Source organism: Protopterus annectens, chromosome 7.part1 (genome assembly GCF_019279795.1).
Source record: "Protopterus annectens isolate FY-2018-M chromosome 7.part1, PAN1.0, whole genome shotgun sequence".
Taxonomy (NCBI): Eukaryota; Metazoa; Chordata; order Ceratodontiformes; family Protopteridae; genus Protopterus; species Protopterus annectens.
Window position 1 is genome coordinate 329,410,286 of NC_056740.1, and position 18,997 is coordinate 329,429,282.

Sequence of the window (18,997 nt, forward strand, 5' to 3'; positions counted from 1 at the left end):
CATTTAAAGAGTCAATGGTAGCACCCAGCTTACAGTCATCTGCAAACTTGGTCAGCCACAGGCCTTGTGTCTTTGCTTGGGTCTCTGAGAAATAAATGCCAAACAGTAGGATTCCCAGGACAGATCCCTGGGGAACTCCACTAGTGACAGATCTGCTACCAGAGGTGGAGGTGCCTATTTTGACTTTGAGGTTCCTCTTGGTTGACCACCCACCTGATGAGATAGGGATTTATGCCATGTTGTGTTAGCTTTTCGATGATGCCCGTGTGGGGGATTGTGTCAAAGACCTTGGCCAAGTCAAGGTAAGCTGTATTGGTGATGGTCTCAAAGAAGTCAGCCAGGTTCAGCAGACAAGATCTGCCCTTGACTAATCCGAACTGGGTGGGGTCAAGTGCTTGGAGATTGCCTATGTCCTTGTTTATGAGATCCATAATAATGTGCTCCATGGCTTTAGAGATCAGACTTTTCAAACTAATGGAGCAATAGTTTCCAGGGTCAGTAGTGGCACCACCTTTGTGCAAGGAGATGACAATGGCAGTTCTCCACTCTGCTGGAATAAAGCCAGTACTTAGGGTGTGGCTGAACAGGGTGCTCAATGGTGAAGCCAGTTCTTGCTGGAGATGGTGAAGAATACATTCTGGGATACTATCAGGTCCCATGGAAGCTGTGTTCTTTGCCTTGGATAGGGCCTGTAACACTTGGTGTACGGAGATGTGAGGTGTGGGACAAGTATTAGGGATGTCGAAAGGGCCTTTGTGGGGAGGGGGGTGAAGTTTGCTCTGAACCTATCTGCTAGTTTGGCTAAGTCAACAGTACCATTGTAAGTGATACTGTTAAGTACTAATTTGAAACAAACCTGGGCTTTGCCACTGAGGTTTCTGACGTAACTGAAGAAGACTTTATGGTTTCCCTTTGTTATGGAGGCTAGTTTTGATTCATAATTGGCCTTGGAGGTTTTCACTAGTGATCTAATTTGCTTGTTGAGGCTAAGGAGGGAATTTTTCCAGTCTGGAATTTATTCCCTTTTACCTTTGGACAACAGTTTCTTCCTTTTGTTGTAAAGTCTGTTGATAGAGGATGTCCACCAAACAGGTTTGTATTTCCTTGAGCAGGTTTTAGTTCTGTTTGGTATGGGTGAGTCCATGAAGTTGTACAGATGCTTGTATACTGCATTGGTGTACTGTTCAGCATAGTTGTCTGCATCCTTTGAAGTGGGGTGGTGGTGTGAAGCTACAGATACCCTCCCTTAGGAGGCTGTAGTCAGCTTTTGAGAAGTTTTTCAACTTGATTATGGCTGGGGGGGGGGTTGGGTGGGAGAGAGACTTTGAGACTGTCTGATGATCTGATCTCACCAAGGAAGAGCACACTATGGGAGTGGTGCATCGGTCACCCATATTGGTAAGTACCAAGTCCAGCCCTTGTGGGGGATGAGAAAAGCTGGTCTAGTGTGTTAGAATTGGTGAAGTCGAGGAATCATTGAGAAAGTGCATTAGTGCAACAATAGTTCACCTAGTCTATGGTGGGATAGTTGAAGTCACCAAGGATCAGGGTGTTAGGGGGGTTCCTTGTTGGAGTCAAGTAGATCCAAGTAAGAGGAGTGGGTATCCTGAGTTATGGAGTGGGGGGGGGGGGTCTATAGCCAGCTATAACTTGGATGGGTATCTTGCCAACTATCAGTTTTACGTGGAGTAGTTCCAGTGCGTCATGCTGACAAACCAGTCTGGAGGTGTGCCTGTCCTTAATGAAGATAGAGATACCACCACCGTTAGTCATCCCAACCTCATTTTGGGGTTGAAATGTGTGGAATGAGGTATAGCCTGGTAAGGCAGGGGTGCTCTCCGCAGCCCTGACCCATGTTTCTGTGATCGCACAGACATCAGCATCTTCCAGTACAAGGAGGGCCTCCAGTGAGTCCATTTTCAGGTTAAGGCTCCTAGCGTTAAGCAGCATGACTTTCAATTTGCTTTTTGATAGATCTTTTAAGTTGGAAGGTTTGTCTTTGGGACATTGCCTAAAAAAGCACAATGGGGGAGGTGAGAGCTTTGGCCAGGATATGGAATCCCAGTGGTGACAGGTGAAGGCCATCTCTGGCAAAGCGTTGAGGCCTGTCAACCATGTCTTCCCAGGCAGACAGATACTGGATCCCTTTGGAATGACACCAGAAACTAAGCCAACTGTTGAAGTCAATCATTTTTTGTTGGTATTGTGGTATAATTCTTGGGGAAGGTAGGATGCTGCTTAGGGCTAGGGTCATACTTGCCTGGAGCACACACCCTGAGAGTTCAATCATGTCTCTCTTCATATAGTCCAGGGAGGTACAGCTCAAGTCATTCACACCAGCATGTGCAATGACAGAGTCGTACTTGTGCAGAGACTTGCGTGCTTGCATGACGTGGTGGATTCTTGCACCAGACAGACAGCTGACCATGACCTTCTCCTTGTCGAGCCTGGTGAGGGGGACATCAGTGTGTCTCACAAATGACTAGTGTGTTTGGTTTATTGTTATGTCTTGTGGGCTGTGATGGTTTGTTTTGCCTTATGGGCTGTATTTGTGAGACACTGGTGTGTTGTCTGCTGTGTGTGATGTGTGTTTGGTGTTGTGTGTGGAATGTTTGAGTGTGTTTTGGAGGTCTCTGCTGTTTAGGTAAGTATTTATTGAGGATCTTTGGATAGGTGTGTGTGTGTGTGTGTGTGTGTGTGTGTGTGTGTGTGTGTGTGTGTGTGTGTGTGTGTGTGTGTGTGTGTTTTGCTTTGTTGTGTGATGTGAGTGGTGTGGTGTTTGTGCTAGCAATCTCCAGTTTGTCAGGATTTTTTGACTGTGGCGCGAGAGAGCATGGACTCAGGTTACTGATGTACATGCATTTCTTAGTGGTCAAATAATTATGTGCTAGCAGAAGAGGGTTGTCAGTAAACATGAGGCAGTTGCTACACTGTCTCACTATGCCCATGTCAACAACATTATGTACAAAATTATCATTTTGTAAAATCACTCCCCTTCACCTATTTAAATTTATTAGCCATCCCACTGTATCTGTAGAACCAGAATACAAAAGTGCCCAACCCCTGTCATTCTAGCTTTCTCTTTTAAAATTAGTGTCTCTCCACTTAGACAGAAAAAGCTTAAGTTACCCCTCTTTTTCATGTGTAACTGCTTATTGCACACTGGAGTGCTTAGGGAATTTTAACCCATTTTTTTCATATTGCATTTAAATATCAATTGCAAGATACCCAGTTATTGGAGAGTCCAAATTCTGCCAGTTATTGGAGAGTCCAAATTCTGCCTCTCAATAGTCATTTTGGGATTAATGTTTCTATTCTCCTGGTGAGAGAAGGAGCACAGAGACATTATTTCCTGGAGACTGCTGATAAACAGAAAGCTGAATAACTGCTTTATAGGTGACAACCTGGAATTTTTGCTTATATTTTACTCCTGGTGAGAGAAGAAGCAGAGTGCATTGATTCCTGACTGTTTCTGGTTGGGCAGTGAATGTCTGTGCTTGATGTTCCTGATTGGTCTGGATGCTATTCAAGGCATCTACCAGGAAAAGGCTACAACAAGCCTACAGACCCTTGTGTCATCTGGGGCAAGACTTTGGATCACCAAACAGGCTGTGGCCTGCTTCTCATCTTGGGATTAGTGCTAATGCTTTGCTTCTGGTAGAGAAAAAGCAAAGGAACATTGTATCCCAGAAGAGTGAAGCTGTGTTGAGACCAACACTAGTAGTAGCCAGGCAATAGCCATTCACAATCCCCCTCTTTTCATCATTCTTCACAAGCTAATTCTTAGTTTTCAGTAAGTACTGCTTGATTTGTGTCTAACTTCAGAATATCTGCCTAAGTACTTCATCCTTAAGTTTTTAGGGTATATGTTTTAGTTTCCCTTCAAGTGTTTGGCAGTGCCCTGTACAGACAGACACTTTGAGTGACATTTTTCTTGTAAAAGCACGATTGAAATTTCATCAATACATAGTTGCACCCAGGACAACTAGTTTGCAGTGACGAGCACTGTCCCCAGAGTTGTAAACAGGATACTCCTGACACTGCTTTATATTCTCACTCCAGCTGTTTAATCAATAAAAAAAGAGTCTGTTGACATGTATATAAACTTCCGTACGATCTCCGTTACCAGCTTGGTGGATATGGGCATCTTTAAGCAATGCAGAAATTGCCTCATGTTTACTGAAAACAGTTGATTCTCAAACAAACTGATATTGCACAATGTCACTGGAGGCAAAGCTCTCGCATAAATGTAGACCTAATGTCAGTAAGGTTGTCAGTAGTACACACTCTCCATCCATCACACACAATTCAAAGAAGACCTACAGATCGACATATGCTGAGGCAGTTAAATGTAACCTTGCTAAACCCCAAAGACCTTCTAGATGAAGTACACACAAAAAATACCCTCAGCAGCCCCAGGTGCACTCTTTCAAAGCAACACCCACATCAACACACACAGCCACATCTCATGGAGTCTCCACTACTAAGCCCTTAAAGCAAGCTACCACACAATCCAATATTTTGGTCTTTGGAGACTCCATCGTGAGACACACTGATGTCCCTCTCACCTGGCTAAATAAGGCGGAACTCACGGTCAGTTGCTTATCAGGGGCTATGATCTGCCACATTATGCATTCACTCAGGTCAGTGGACCACAAGCACTGGTATGACTCAGTGATGGTCCATGTGGGAGTAAATGACCTGAGATGCAACTCCCTAAACTATATGAAGAGACATCATGGCGCTCTCAGAATATGTCTCTCAGGCTGGTATGAGCCTAGCACTGAGCAGCATTTTACCTTCTCCAAGGATGATGCCACAACAAAAGATGACTGACTTTAATAATTGACTTGGTTTCTGGTGTCATTCTAACGGGCTGCAGTATTTGTCAGCATGGAAGGAGATGGTCAACAGACCATGCTGATTTGCCAGGAATAGTCTGCACCTCTCCCCTCTAAGCTTTCAGACATGAACTACAATTGCCCCCCAGTACCTTTTTTAGGCATTGCCAAACTAAAAGTACTTCTAGCATAGCAAATCAAAACCAAGAAAATCTAAAGGTGTTCATGCTCAGTGCTAGAAGTCTAAACTAAAAATTCCAATCCCTAGAAGCTCACTTCACCCGAGAGAATGCTGGTGTCTGTGCAGTCAGAGACATAGTTTAAAGCTGCGGTAATAGAAATAGTGCAAGGTTATAGTGCCTTCCACACATTTAGACCAGCTACACACAGACAAGGACTAAAGGTGGAGGTGTCTCCATTTACATCAAAAATAAATGTACCTCAAGTCTGGTCAAACAAGACAATGTACTTGAGCTGCTCCATGTTCAAATCACCATAGGCAAAATCCAATACCACTTCCTTGCAAGTTATAGGTTACATCTATGACCCAGGAAACCCATACCATGTATTTAAACTTATTGGAAACAGTGTCACCATCCAACCCAATACTATATTTTTGGGTGACTTTAATTACCCCCACTATTAACTGGGAATCATATATGACACCAAACGTACAAGTACAGAGATTCCTGGATTTTGTAAACACAAACTCCCTGGACCAGATTGTCAATACACCTACCAGAGTTGCAATCATACATGATCTGGTCCTCACTAATATGGGAGAGTGCTGCACACTCCCTAGTGCAATGTCTTCCCTGGTAAGGTCAGACCACAGAATGGTCTCCTTTGAAGTAAAAATACCTCAGCTAACCATGGAATATTCAGAAACTACTCTAAGGCTAACTTCCTGCCCTTAAGTGATAAGCTGGCAAAATTTCAAGCCCCCATAAACCCTGAGAAGACTGAGTGTGCAGAAGTATTCACAGATACCCTGTATGAACATGTTAATAGCTACATAAAGGCAACTGTACCCACCAGGAAGAAGTACAAAACTAACTAAAAAAAACAAGCTACCCAGGTGGAATCACAAAATCACTAGGCTGTATAACAGAAGGAAGGAAATTATGGCAAAATTTAGCAGGTGCAGCACCCCCAGGATAAAAGCACTCTTAACTAAAAAAAGTGTACCAAAGACAAATTTGAGATAAATTTGGCCTCCCAGGCCAAAGACAATCACGAGAGGTTCTTTAGTTATGTCTGCAGCCTCTAAGGCAATACACAATTGTGTGCAGAGCGCATTGTAAATGGAGCTACCTATACTGTGCCAGAAGATGTAGCAAACCTACTTGCTGATAAATTCAGCTTCAACTTTACCCCTCTGTCCCCCTCAACCTTCTGTCAGGTAATACCATCAAATATAACTCTCCTTGCTATCACTAGGGAACACGTCCTTAATGCTCTTTCTCTCTGGCCAAGAACACTGCATCAAGTCTGCCCAGACAATATCCCTGGATGCCTTCTAACTAGCATGAAACATGACCTGTCAACCCCTCTGGAATTGCTGTTTAACTGTAGCCTCCAAACAGATTTCATGCCTCAAGAATGGAGAACAGAACAGAACTAGTCTTGCATGTAAAGCCATGGAAAGAATTATTATGGAAATGATCAATAGTGATATAGTAAACCTCCAGACACTGGAGCCAACCCATTGTGGTTTTATCAAGGGCAGGCCATGACTACTCAACCTGGTGGACTTCTTTGAGAAGGTCAGCAAAGCAATGGATTGGGACAGAATGGTTCATACGGCCTACCTTGACCTGGCCAAGGCATTTGACACAATAACCCACTTGGGCATTGTTGACAAACTCAAGAGGTTAGGTACAAACCCATATGTCACCCGGTGGATAGCCAACTGTCTCACAGACAGGACCCAGGAAGTTGGAACTGGGGAGCCTACCTGTACAAAGAGGCCAGTCACAAGTGGAGCCTCTCAGGGATCCATCGTTGGGCCGCTCCTTTTTGGCATTTACTTCTCTAAAATCAAGGCCAATGTCAGTGGTCTCCGGCTGACTAAGTTTGCAGATGACTGCAAATTAGGAGCTGTCATTGAATTCCACACTGACACAAATGTTCTCTAGGAAGGGCTGACACAGGCAAATAACTGGTGTCAGAGCCATGGACTAAAACTAAATGTCAAGAAATGTATAATAGTATCCTTCGGGAGGTCATCCACCCCTGGTAACTATCACATTGACAACATACCACTTAAATTTGACCCAGTAGTCAGGGACTTGGGGACACACACCAGACAGTGATCTAGCCTTTGACCATCACGTGTCTACAGTAATGAGGAAATCATTCTATGTTGCGCAGCTTAGAAACAAAGGTGTGGCATCTGAGCGCAAGGAAGTCATTGTTCCATGGTATTTGGCATTCATCAGACCTATCATTATTGAATACAATGCCCTCTTTGGTGTGTAGCTAACCAGGCATCTCCAACAAAAGGAATGTCCACAGAGGTTCCTCACTAAACAAATACATGGGGTAAGTAAAATGTTCTATGCACACCGCCTCAAGGCCCTATCCTGTATTCTTTCTCCTACAGGCTTTTGAGGGGAGATCTATGCCTGGCATACAGGGCATTGTCAGACTCCACTCTGATGGACCTCCTGCATATCCACAAAACAAACAGCACCAGAATTACCCATTCTGAAGACTTAAACCTTGCCTGTGATGTAAATAGGACCTGCTTGAAAGACAGGTATGTATCCCAGAGACTGGCCCCATCTCTGGAGCAGGCTCCGCATGTATGTGAAGCAAAGTTCCTCCCTAACCTAATTCAAGTGCAACATTTACAGTTGAATGGGGAACAGGAAATTCATCCCTGGTTTGGCACCTATGTCTGTAATGGACACAGGCAACCTGTAAATAGTTCATCTCCCAGGCCTCTGCCTGTAAATTTTTCATCCTCCACACACCTTCTTACACTTATCAGGAGTATCAGAACTTGTCAAAGATTTGGATTGCAGGGCTAGGCTTAACTCTTTCCCTCCAGTACACCTCTTTTGAGTGTGTATCTTTAACTCCCAGTGGGTGCGGCTTGACTTTACAGTTCTAACAAATACTCTTTGACAGAGGTCAAATATCAATGCAATTGTTTGCCATAATGTATGCTTCAAGATAAAATATTCTGATACCTTATATGTATCATGGTTTTGGAATTAATACAAATATGAACAAGCAATATTTGATGCCTAGAGGAGCAGCAGTAGGAGGTAACTGCAGAAATGCCTGGAGGTGCACTCTGCTATAACCCCTGTGGTTGTTAGCCTAGTAAATACCTATGAACATATAATTCTCACATTTTGAAAGCAAGTAGGAGTAAAATAGCAACAGTGACAAATGTGTTAACCATGACTGGTAATGAAATTAAATAATTTAAAGCCAGGCCTGCATAAAAAAGGCATCAAAAACAGTCTTGTTTGTTAATTTAAAAACAAAACAATAATGTTAAAATCTTAAACCATGTATTATGTCCTTTGCCTAATCATTCAAAGTAAGTTTATTCCCTGTAATAATAATGAATCCAATTGGTCCATTTGTCATAAAACATATTTTTGGACAGTTGTAGCATGAATTCCCCTCTCCACCTTTGTTTCTTGTGCTACTGTGTAATAATGACAGTCAAACAGATGCTCCCTGTATGTTACTGGTTTAGAGTGTTGATGGCCATTCCCAGCAAAGTTGTTAAATAAATATGATTGTAGTAAGTAATGCTAAGAGACTCCTGGATTTACTGTATTATTTGTGTAGATGGAACACATGATATGATTGTTTTGGTAAGACTGGTAAAATAAGACACCTTGAAGTCTCACCTTTTTGAGAAGAAGAAAAAAAAATGAAGTGAATGTACGAGGTGGAGGTCAGAGAGGAAATAGCTCACAGAATCGATATTTTCTACTTGGTAAATCATTACTCGTCTTACTACTGAAATTGTGCATGTAAAGCATATTTCACTATCTTTTGTGGATCCAAACTAATCATGTCAAATATCAGTACAACCTTAACACTTACTCTCAGCGAATTTCTGCTTCCTATACTCAAGGAAAAAGCTTAATTTTAATCTGTTCTACAGAATTGTTATCTGGTACAAGGTTGTGTTTCTTGTAATCATATTTGTAAGCTACTAATGCATTCTCATAACTTGCGTGCATTTCTTGTAAATCCTGTATGTAATTTTTTTTTTCTTGCAAATTTAGTATGTAAACTGTTTTTCTATGTGTATGTAAATTTTAGTATGTAAACTATTTTTCAATGCATTCTCGGAGCTTTTCTCCCTGGGCCTCCACTGAAAATGGGCCAGGTTGACCCAGTAGACTTCCCCGGTAATCAAACTGGAAATAAATTAATTAATTAAAAGGGTATTTCGGTGCTGTGGAACTTTTATTTATTTATTTTTTCAGGATATAAAATAAATGACGGTAAAAATAAAGGCTATAGCGGTAAACTATGTTTCCCACACATGGATTTAAAGCAGTAAACTTATTGATATGATAGAATGAAGTATTTAGGTGTATGGATTAAAAATGATTATATTATGGGAACTAAGGATACATGGAAAGGGACTAAATAAAGATAATACAAAAATTGCGAAGTTGGTCAGGCATATTTTTTATCTAGCAGATGAGAAGCTGTGGACCTTAATTTAGTAAAGAATTGAAGGAATGTATTTGGAAGGGAAAGAGCTCAAGATTTAAGTGAGAACTTGATTCTCCCCACAGAATAAGGTGGTTTAGGGTTACCAGTTTGAAGAGAGCTGTAGAGTTGAGACTCGTATAGATAACTTAAGCTTTGTTAAGGAAAATTGGAAGGCATGGAATGCTTCTGTATGAAGTAGTATGTTTTGGTAGGCTAAATAACTGCATATTTCCTTCCCAACTAGGCAAGCTGCCAATTGTAAATGAAAGAGGGGAATTGGTGGCAATCATTGCTCGTACAGACCTGAAAAAGAATCGGGATTATCCATTAGCATCTAAGGATAGCAAGAAACAGCTGCTGTGTGGTGCTGCTATTGGAACCCATCAAGATGACAAGTATCGTCTTGACCTGCTGGTGCAGGCAGGTGTTGATGTGGTAGTGCTGGTAGGTTTTCTTCTTACTGACATGTAATTTCAAAAACAGTGTATTGCTTAATAAGATACGAATGCTGTGATCAGGAAGTTAGGGGAATGTGAAAAATGCTACTAGTTATTCATTTATTTTAAAGTAGTCAAGAACAAATTTAGTTCAAAACTTGCATACATGCTTTTTTGAGGTTGTGGTCACCTTCATAAACATTGTGCTTTACTTGTAAGGTGCGTCTTTGATCAGAACAATTGCTGTTTGGCAACTTTGCATTATTGGGTATGTGTATAGTCTGCTGTGAGTACTCGCATTGAAAGGATGGTACTTTTTTATATATATATATATATATATATATATATATATATATATATATATATATATTTATTTTGTTAAGTATTGAATTACACTAAACACTTTGTAGGCCTTCAACATATGTCACCAATGATATGGTTGTATGTAGATAATGTGAAATAAAATAGAAGTATAGCACACAATAATAGGGAAAATGACTGGTGAGCTGCTGTTGGATTTGTATATGCTGTTATTGAATGTTAAAGGCCGTTTCATATAGCCGTATTCATAAGTGAAGGATCTGGATATTGATAAAAATCAGTTACAGTGAAAATTTGTAGTAACATAAGTACAGGTAGTTAATAAAGTAAACTCTTCTCTTGCATGTACATGTGCCAAGACCTTTAACAGTGTAATAAATATAATGGACAGTTCATACGCAAGAACATAGCAAATTAATTTATGTGAAAAATAAAAATACACAAGCTAAAGGAAAAATTATATTAAATTCAATGCCAGTCTTGTTAAACTGGATTAGAAAACCATAGCTTGTTCTCAGATCATGCGGTAACTGTGAAATGGTCATGCCAAGGATTGCCTAGCTTTTGAATTAGAAGTAGTAAGGACTCTAAACATCTTAATCAGGTGTTGAGATGTAGAGAGAGAGAGATTTATGTAAGCAGTAGAGAAGAACAAGAAAGGGTGACATCACACAGAGCTGGCCGTAAGTGAGGTGGTCCCCTAAACAAATGGGCTAAATGGTGCCCCCTATTCCTCACTGCCCTCCCCACACACATCACCAGACCCTCTTGCTGCTCCCCCATCATAACCTACTCATGCCATTCAGATTTGTTTTTATTTCCTTTTTCTCAGAACTTGTCTTACTCTTCAGTTTTCCGTTCATTCATTATATTCTGTGTAGGCAAGACTGCACTCTGGTAACTGTGTTTCTGTGTGTGGGAGGAGCAAGTGCATTAAACTAGAAGTCTGGGGATTGCATGGCTTCTGGGTTCCTAGCAGCTCTAGTTATTACAGTTTAGTCGTAGTCATGAGGGTTCTAGATGATTGGAGGTCCATTTTACAGGTTTTTTTAAAATGTTTTCATCCAGTGATGGCCTGAACATAAATCATGATTAAAGAAATCAATTCAGTCTTATGTTTAACTTTGTTTTTTTCCTGAATCCTTTGTATATACCATAACTACCTATTGACTACATTGTAATAACTGCAGTGGAGATAACTGCATTAAACCATGGAGGTTCTAGATGCTCTGTGGTGCATTTTACAGTTTTTAAACCTTATAATCCAGTGAAGGACTGAAGATAAGTCATGATTAAGGGAAGAAATTCAGTCTTACACTTCAACTGTGCGTTTTCCTGCATCCGTTCAACACATACTAACTGACCAAGACTATACTGTAATAACTAAATTTGTCTGTGTTTCTAGAGACTAATAACCATCCAGAAGCCATGAGGTTATAGATGCTGTGAGGTGCATTTTGGAGCTCTTTTCCATCCTGTTGATGCAGTAATGGCCTGAACAAAAATTATACCCAAGGAAAGAAATTCAGTCTTTTCTATTTCAAGGAAATAATGCGTTGTATCCAATGCTTAAAGTTGAAAGATGTCCAAGTAACCGTTCACAATAACCTGAAAAGTCAGAATGCTTATTATACATAAATAGTTTCTTGAAGTAATACCTGCCTCCCCAAAAACAAGATTGTTAGTTTGTGTATCTCCCTCTGGTGTTTAATTGAGATGAAATTAAGGCACCAGTCACTTATTATATATATATATATATATATATATATATATATATATATATATATATATGTATATATATATATATATACAGCATCCATCCTCACTCCTATTCCAAAAGACAGCCACCTTTTGCGTACCCTTCCTTTGTCCAATATGGGCAAAACTGAAAAAAAATAGAACCTATATAAACAGCGTGCTTCTTTACCCTCTCCAAGTGATAGCCACCTCTATATGCATCTGATGTTTTTTTTGTGAAGAAAGTTAAAAAAAAAAAAAAAAAAAGATTACAGTAATGTGACCAGCTTTTTGCCTTCAGACAGTACACTGCTCTTTTACAAGCTATAGTAGCCTTCTTTTGTGTACTTGTATGAAATTTGAAGAAGGTTAAATAAATAAATAGAAATTAATTTAATGAATGAATGAATTTAATTAATTAATAGAAATTTACAAGCCAAAAAGGTAAATTGGGCAAAATCTCTACAGTTACTCCCCCCTCCCTCTCCTGGAGCAAACTTCCTCTATTAGAAGTATAAACCACCCACAAAAATTCAAAAATCCTCTCAAAAAACTCCCAATAAACTCATGGACTTGTCACTGCAAACATATTCCTTAAACCTCTTAACAGTATCTCCATCCAGTCTAACTTCCATCCATGACTCTGATAATACCCCACACCTGATAACACAACTTCTACAACTGAAAAAACCCTCTCTTCTCTTCCCTTACCTCTCTCATCCTTTCTCTCTAAACTCCATTAAACTGTATTCTTTAATTTTTTTTGACAAGCTGCATTTGACACAGTGTATTTAATTGTGCTAACTGATCATCTGTCTAACCCTTGTGATGTAATGTGTAACCTTATGATGTAACACTGTTATTTGTTTTTCTTTTTAATGATTTATGTACTCTCTACATTTGTTGTGTATTAAAATTATTGTTTATGATTGTGGAGCTTTTCTCCCCGGGCCTCTGCTGAAAAAGGGCACTAGCTGAGTCAGACTATCCTGGTCAACAACCGTCAAATAAATAAAAATATTAATGACTACGCTGTCCCCAACCCAGCACAAGAAAGTGACCTATGAGGTGTGAGAAGAATTAAAGGAGAACCGCGCCCACAGACTCAAAAAAAAAATGTTTATTTCATCATGGTTTGGTGTTTCCTACATTTTAACACCACTCTGGGACTCTTTACAGGTTTTTAGATATTTTTATACATAATTTTGGAGTCTGACCACATGGGGTCTGGCTTCTTGAAGTAATTCTGATTGTTTAGTCTGCCTCTAGGTATCCCAGAATTCATTGTTTATATCTGCCACTTTTTCCCTAAAGCTCCTGTCACTGCACTGATTTTACAGACATTCACTGCTGTGTTGTAGTCACCTAGTTTTGGTTAACATTTTTTCCTTTTTCAATGACCACTTCAAACACAAGCAGTGCAAATGCCACAGAACAGAATTAAAAAGTGCATTTTATTCCTGCTTCCTCTTCGAAATGCTAACTTGATTTCTTTTGAGAAGCCTGAATTGTAGTTCAAGGTATCCCCCCTCCCCCTTCACACCTATCTTCCCTAGCTGTCAAAGTGCTAAGTGTAATTTGACCCACTATCTGCATGTGATTGACAGCTCACAACAGGTGACCTGACTAAGGTACTGTTTTGTTACAGCCTTTCCTTCCTTATAGTGGGGCACTTTTTGTTGCACTCCTCCTGCTGTCAAATTTAGATCTGAGCGCCATAGCGCTGGAAGAAATCACAGCTTTGCAAACCATCAAATTCCCAGTTTCTTTCCTTCCAGTTTGATTAAATAGCTAACAACTGATAGACTATATATTTCACGTACTTGCATGGCAGCAGTCGCAAGTTTTTAAGTGGGTAATTTAAGATTAAGGTATCACATACTTCATGTAATCTTATGTAGTGTTGTCTATTAATTGTGACAGACATCTGCTTCCTATGTAAAAAGATGCAATTAATGTTTACTCATGGTCATTGCAAATGTATGCTCTTTGTTCATGCAGCTGTTAACTGTTGCCTGTACTTCCTCACTGAACTTTGTTATATATCAGTAGGGCTGTTCAGATAATTGGGATTATAGTTTGTCATTTATATTAGAATAGAGTGGGCAGGGCAGTTCTGACATCACTATGTGGGAGGTTCACTGCCTCCTCTATAGAGCATGCAAATAAGGCAGTGGTTACAATACGTTGTGGGAGGAAACATCCTGGTATCTACAGCAAGAGGTCTGGCAGACATGACATCAGCAATTAAGAGCCAGCTAGAGTTTTTTTCAACTGGGTTTTCAAGCTGAAACTAAAACAGTACAGAATGGTGGGAAGCTTACGAGGTAAAACAGTAGAGAGGATTACGTTTTAAAGCTGTGGTGATTATTTTGTGAACCAGGATCAAATAACAGGGAATAAAAGACACAACAGGTTGAGCAGTCTGCTTTAATATCCCGTTGTTCTCCTTTAAAGAAAAAAAGTGACATCATCTCTAGTTCCCTACACAAACTACAGTGACCTTCTGTGTACACACCTGAGTAGGGCTGGTTTTAGTTTTCAGTGGGATAGGTCAGTAATTCTATGTCAAAATGCACTTATAAAGGCTTTTTGTGTGTGAATGTGGGGGGGGGGTTCCAGCAGCCACCCCAGAAGGTCTGTAAGTTACTGTGATGTGTTTTATCTCTTATTTATTTTTGAGTGATGACTGTTTAAATTGAGCAAGTGGCAAGAGGGTCCATTATTTTCATCCAGTTAACCCCAAACAGCTATAGCCACATCTATGTACAATTTAGACGTTACATTTTGGTACAAGGATGACCATGTAATGCGTTTCACCTTGATGCAAAAAACCTGTTTCATTAACTTTAAGTGAATTGAAGTTAAAATTTAAAGATTGTTCCTGATGTCAAGCCTTTGGTCCCTTGTCTGATTTCTGGCTCTGTACTAAACGTCATGTTCATAAAGCATATAACATAATGACAAAAATATTTGATTAATCGCTGACGGCATCTTTTCAAGAAAGTAATAGCAATGAGAATATTTACCTCACCACTTGTGTTCTCATAATGCCATTCCCTTTAACTGTCCAGAAGTTTGTCGAAAGTCATTGGTTTGTCTCTTATTTGTGACCTGCCCCTTGTGTAAAAAAAAAAAATTGTGGTAAGCTGCTGACGATTACAATTGGTCAGTAAACCCAGACATTACAAGATTCATACTTTGTATTGTAGGAAAAAGATGGTGCATATTGACACAACCTCCTGTCTTCAGAAGCAAAGAAGGTGCAAAGTGTGCCTCACTCCTGTATTTGTATTTTTGCAAGCGCTCAGCCCTGTGACTTTGCAACATTCAAGACAATCTCAAACGATTTGACTTGAATAGTCAAGTCAACTGGAGCCATTACTCCCTGAGCGCTTACTGTGCTATGGGCACATATTATTTTAGCAGGGGCATTTTATTTATTTTGGAGTAACAAAACAATTTTTTATTCTAAAAATAAATAAATAGTAAGTAGTATCTCTAGCAGCACAACAGCCAGCTAGCTGGCTTATGCATAAGACCGTCACTGCAGCATAAGAGAAGACAGTTATGTTCATCAAACGTGAATGACTAAAGTGACAAAATAAAGCTGTGAGTAGAGTAAGAAAAGGGGACTACCTTAACACTAATTAGTTGAATTTATAACTACTTTTCATTCATTTTTTACTTTTCACTGTTTGCTGTAGATCGAGATTAACTGCGTTTTTCTATTGCCTTTTAAGAATGACTCCAGAGAGTTATGATTGTTTACTTCAGTGTGAGAAACTGGAAAGTTGTAGATACTTGTTACACCAGAAATAACGCAAGAAAATATATGTATATATTTTTTTTCCCTATACTCTTAGTTGTTTTTCTAATTTTTCTGCATTTAAACTGTTGTGTCTGCTTTTTTCCATTTAAATCACTGTTTTTACTATTTACTATTAGCTTTTTTCTCTCCTAGCGTGGGATCTGTCCTGAAACAGAAATAAGGCTTGTAGGTTGGTTTAGGTTCATAGGTTCATAGGTTTATACTAGGCTATCTGCCCTAGGGCATTTATAAGCCTAGCCAGAGTGTGTGTGGCTTTCACCACCCCTTAGGATGAGAATACTATGCCCATTAGTTTGCTGTGCCTCTGTCCAGCAGTGATACAGAGATGATTCCCGGGGTAAACCTACGATCTCCCATCCACTCGTCAAGATTTCTCTTGAACTGAGTCTGTGAGGGGCTCTGCCTCACATGGACTGGGATTCTGTTCCATAGTGTAGGGAGTCTCTGGGTGATGAATCTGTCCCTCCAGCACGTCCTATTTATATCCGTGTTGAGGTTTAAGTCTCTTGCTCTCGTGGCTCTGGTGGATTTGGATTTTTTGAGGTGGAGCATGTCCATTAATTCCGGGTTGGACATGGCCTTGTATGTCAGGCACAGATCACCTCTGAGCAGACGGTATGCGACTGAATAGAGCTGGAGTTTCTTCAGTCGGGCATCGTTTGACATATGTTTGAGCCCCTTTATCCTTTTGGTGAGGAACTTTTGGGGTCTTTCCAACTGCTGCAGGTGTCGGGTAAGGTACATTCCGAATGGGGCGTTATACTCAATCATTGGTCTGATAAGTGAAGAGTACAGGGGTACAATGACCTCTCCTGATCTGGATGTGAATCCCTTCATGATCAGGTGGGCAATGTAGAAGGTCTTCCTAACCACTTTGGCAATGTGAGTGTCAAAGAGAGGTTACTGTCAACTTGGGTCCCCAGGTCCCTGATAACTTCTTCCGTGTTTAATGGATTACCACCTACGTGGTAATTAGGGGTTACCTTGTTTTTCCCAAAGGGTATGACTATACATTTTTGGCATTTAGCTTAAGGCCATGGCTCTGGCACCAGTTATCCATTTCTATGAGACCTTTCTGGAGGATGTCTGTGTCTGATGGAGTGTCAATTATGGTGCCCAGTTTGCAGTCATCTGCAAATTTTGTCAGCCACAATCCCCTATGTTTGCCTGCACTTCAGAAAAATAAATGCCGAACAAGAGGGGCCCAGGACTGAGCCCTGTGGGACACCGCTCGTGACCGGCTTAGAGTCTGACATGGCACCAGCAACTCTAACCCTGTGTGTTCTGTCCTTGAGCCAGTTTGCAACCCATCTTGTGACATATGGGTTTACATCTAAGCTGGTGAGCTTTTCTATGATGCCCGAGTGGGGTATTGTGTCGAATGCTTTTGCTAGGTCAAGGTAGGCTGTGTGAACTGCCTTACCCTCATCAATGGCCTTAGTGACTGTTTTGAAAAAGTCGACCAAGTTCAAGAGGCAGGATCTGCCCTTGACAAAGCCAAATTGGGTAGGATCCAGTGTCTGTAGGTCCCCAATGTCTTTATTTATGAGTTCCATTATGATCCTCTCCATAGCTTTGCAGACAAGGCTCGTCAAGCTTATGGGGCGGTAATTTCCAGGGTCCGTAGAAGCACCGTCTTTGTGGAGTGGGACCACAGTTGCCGTACGCCATTCTTTGGGTACGTATCCTGTAGTAAGGCTAAGATTAAACAGCAGCCTTATGTGTGGGTTTAGTTCCTCATTGAGTTCGTGTAGCACACAGCCGGGGACACCGTCCGGTCCCATTGATGCTGTGTTTTTTGCTTTAAAGAGAGCAGCTCTCACCTGGGCATCTGAGATGTTTGGGAGGCTAGACTCTGGTGGGATAGATATTTCTCCTTTTGGGGAGGGAGAAATTTGCACTGAACCTGTCTGCCAGTATGTTGGCAATGTCTGTGGGTTCAGTGATTTTTTATCATTTTGGACTAATTCTGAGCATATCTGGGAGTTTCCACCCAGGTTTCTAACATAGCTAAAGAAGGCTTTATGATTGTCTTTTGTGTCATTAGCGATTTTTCTCTCAAAGTTGGCCTTGGATGATTTTATGAGTGATCGTAGTTTTTTGCTAGTATTGATCAGAGATGCCTTCCCATTTAGGAATTTTGCTCTGTCATGTAGTAGCTTTCTCCTCTTGTTGTAGAGTTTGTTTATGGCTGGAGTCCACCAGACCGGGCGCCTGCCTTTGGTGGAAAAGGTCTTGATTTTATTAGGGATTGCTTGATCCATACATTCCTGGAGGTGCTCGTAGAAGGCATTTGTAAGGGTTTCAGCAGCATGGGTTGTGGTTTCCACTGGCTCGGGGGCCTTGAAGGATACCACTCCAGTCTTAAGAAGTGTGAAGTTTGCTTTGAGAAGTTCTTCACTGTGGTCTTTTGCTGGGGTGGGGCGGGATGTGGATCTCCAGTGAGATTAATTTATGGTCTGATCTCACCAATGAGGGATATACTTCGGTGTGGAGCATTTTGTCCCCATGTTTGTGATGATCAGGTCTAGTATATTTTCTCCTCTTGTGGGAATGGTGACTAGTTGTTCCATAGCATTTGAGTTTATGAACTCAAGGAACCTTTGGGCTAGGGTGTTGGGGCTTGAGTAATGTTCCCAGTCTATGTTTGGGTAGTTGAAGTCACCCAATATGATGGTGTTTGGAGAGACATTTATACTCTCCAGTGTCTTCAGGAAGGCTGTGTGGGTTTCCTGAGTTTGAGAAGGTGGTCTGTAGCATGTTACAAACTGTAGGGCAGTTTTACCTATGGTTAATTGCACCTGGATGGTCTCCGATGCTTTGTGCGTTGCCACTAACCTGGAGGTGTGGGTATCCTTTATGAATATGGATACTCCCCCTCCTTTTGTAGTTCGGTCCGGATTTTGGGGCCGGAATGCATGATATGAGGTATAACCTGATAGTGCTGGGGTGCTCTCAGGAGCCTTGAACCAGGTTTCAGTCACAGCACAAACATCGATGTTCTCCATACTGAGGAGGGCTTGAGGCGTGCATCTTGAGGTTTAGACTTCTGGCATTGAGCAGTATCACCCTTAGTTTTTCTCCATTTTTGTTTTCTAGGGCGGTAGGTTTATCATTTGAGCCTTGCCTAA

General features: G+C 40.9%; 1 protein-coding gene across 2 annotated transcripts in view; it reads left to right on the top strand.

Moving 5' to 3' along the window:
• Positions 1-18,997, top strand: part of IMPDH2 (inosine monophosphate dehydrogenase 2) — a 1,061,056-nt gene that overhangs the window by 491,040 nt on the left and 551,019 nt on the right. For both annotated transcript variants that reach the window (XM_044078743.1, XM_044078744.1), the window contains exon 7: positions 9,784-9,983. In XM_044078743.1, coding sequence (XP_043934678.1) covers positions 9,784-9,983 — 200 coding nt within the window. The remainder of the gene's footprint in view (positions 1-9,783; positions 9,984-18,997) is intronic.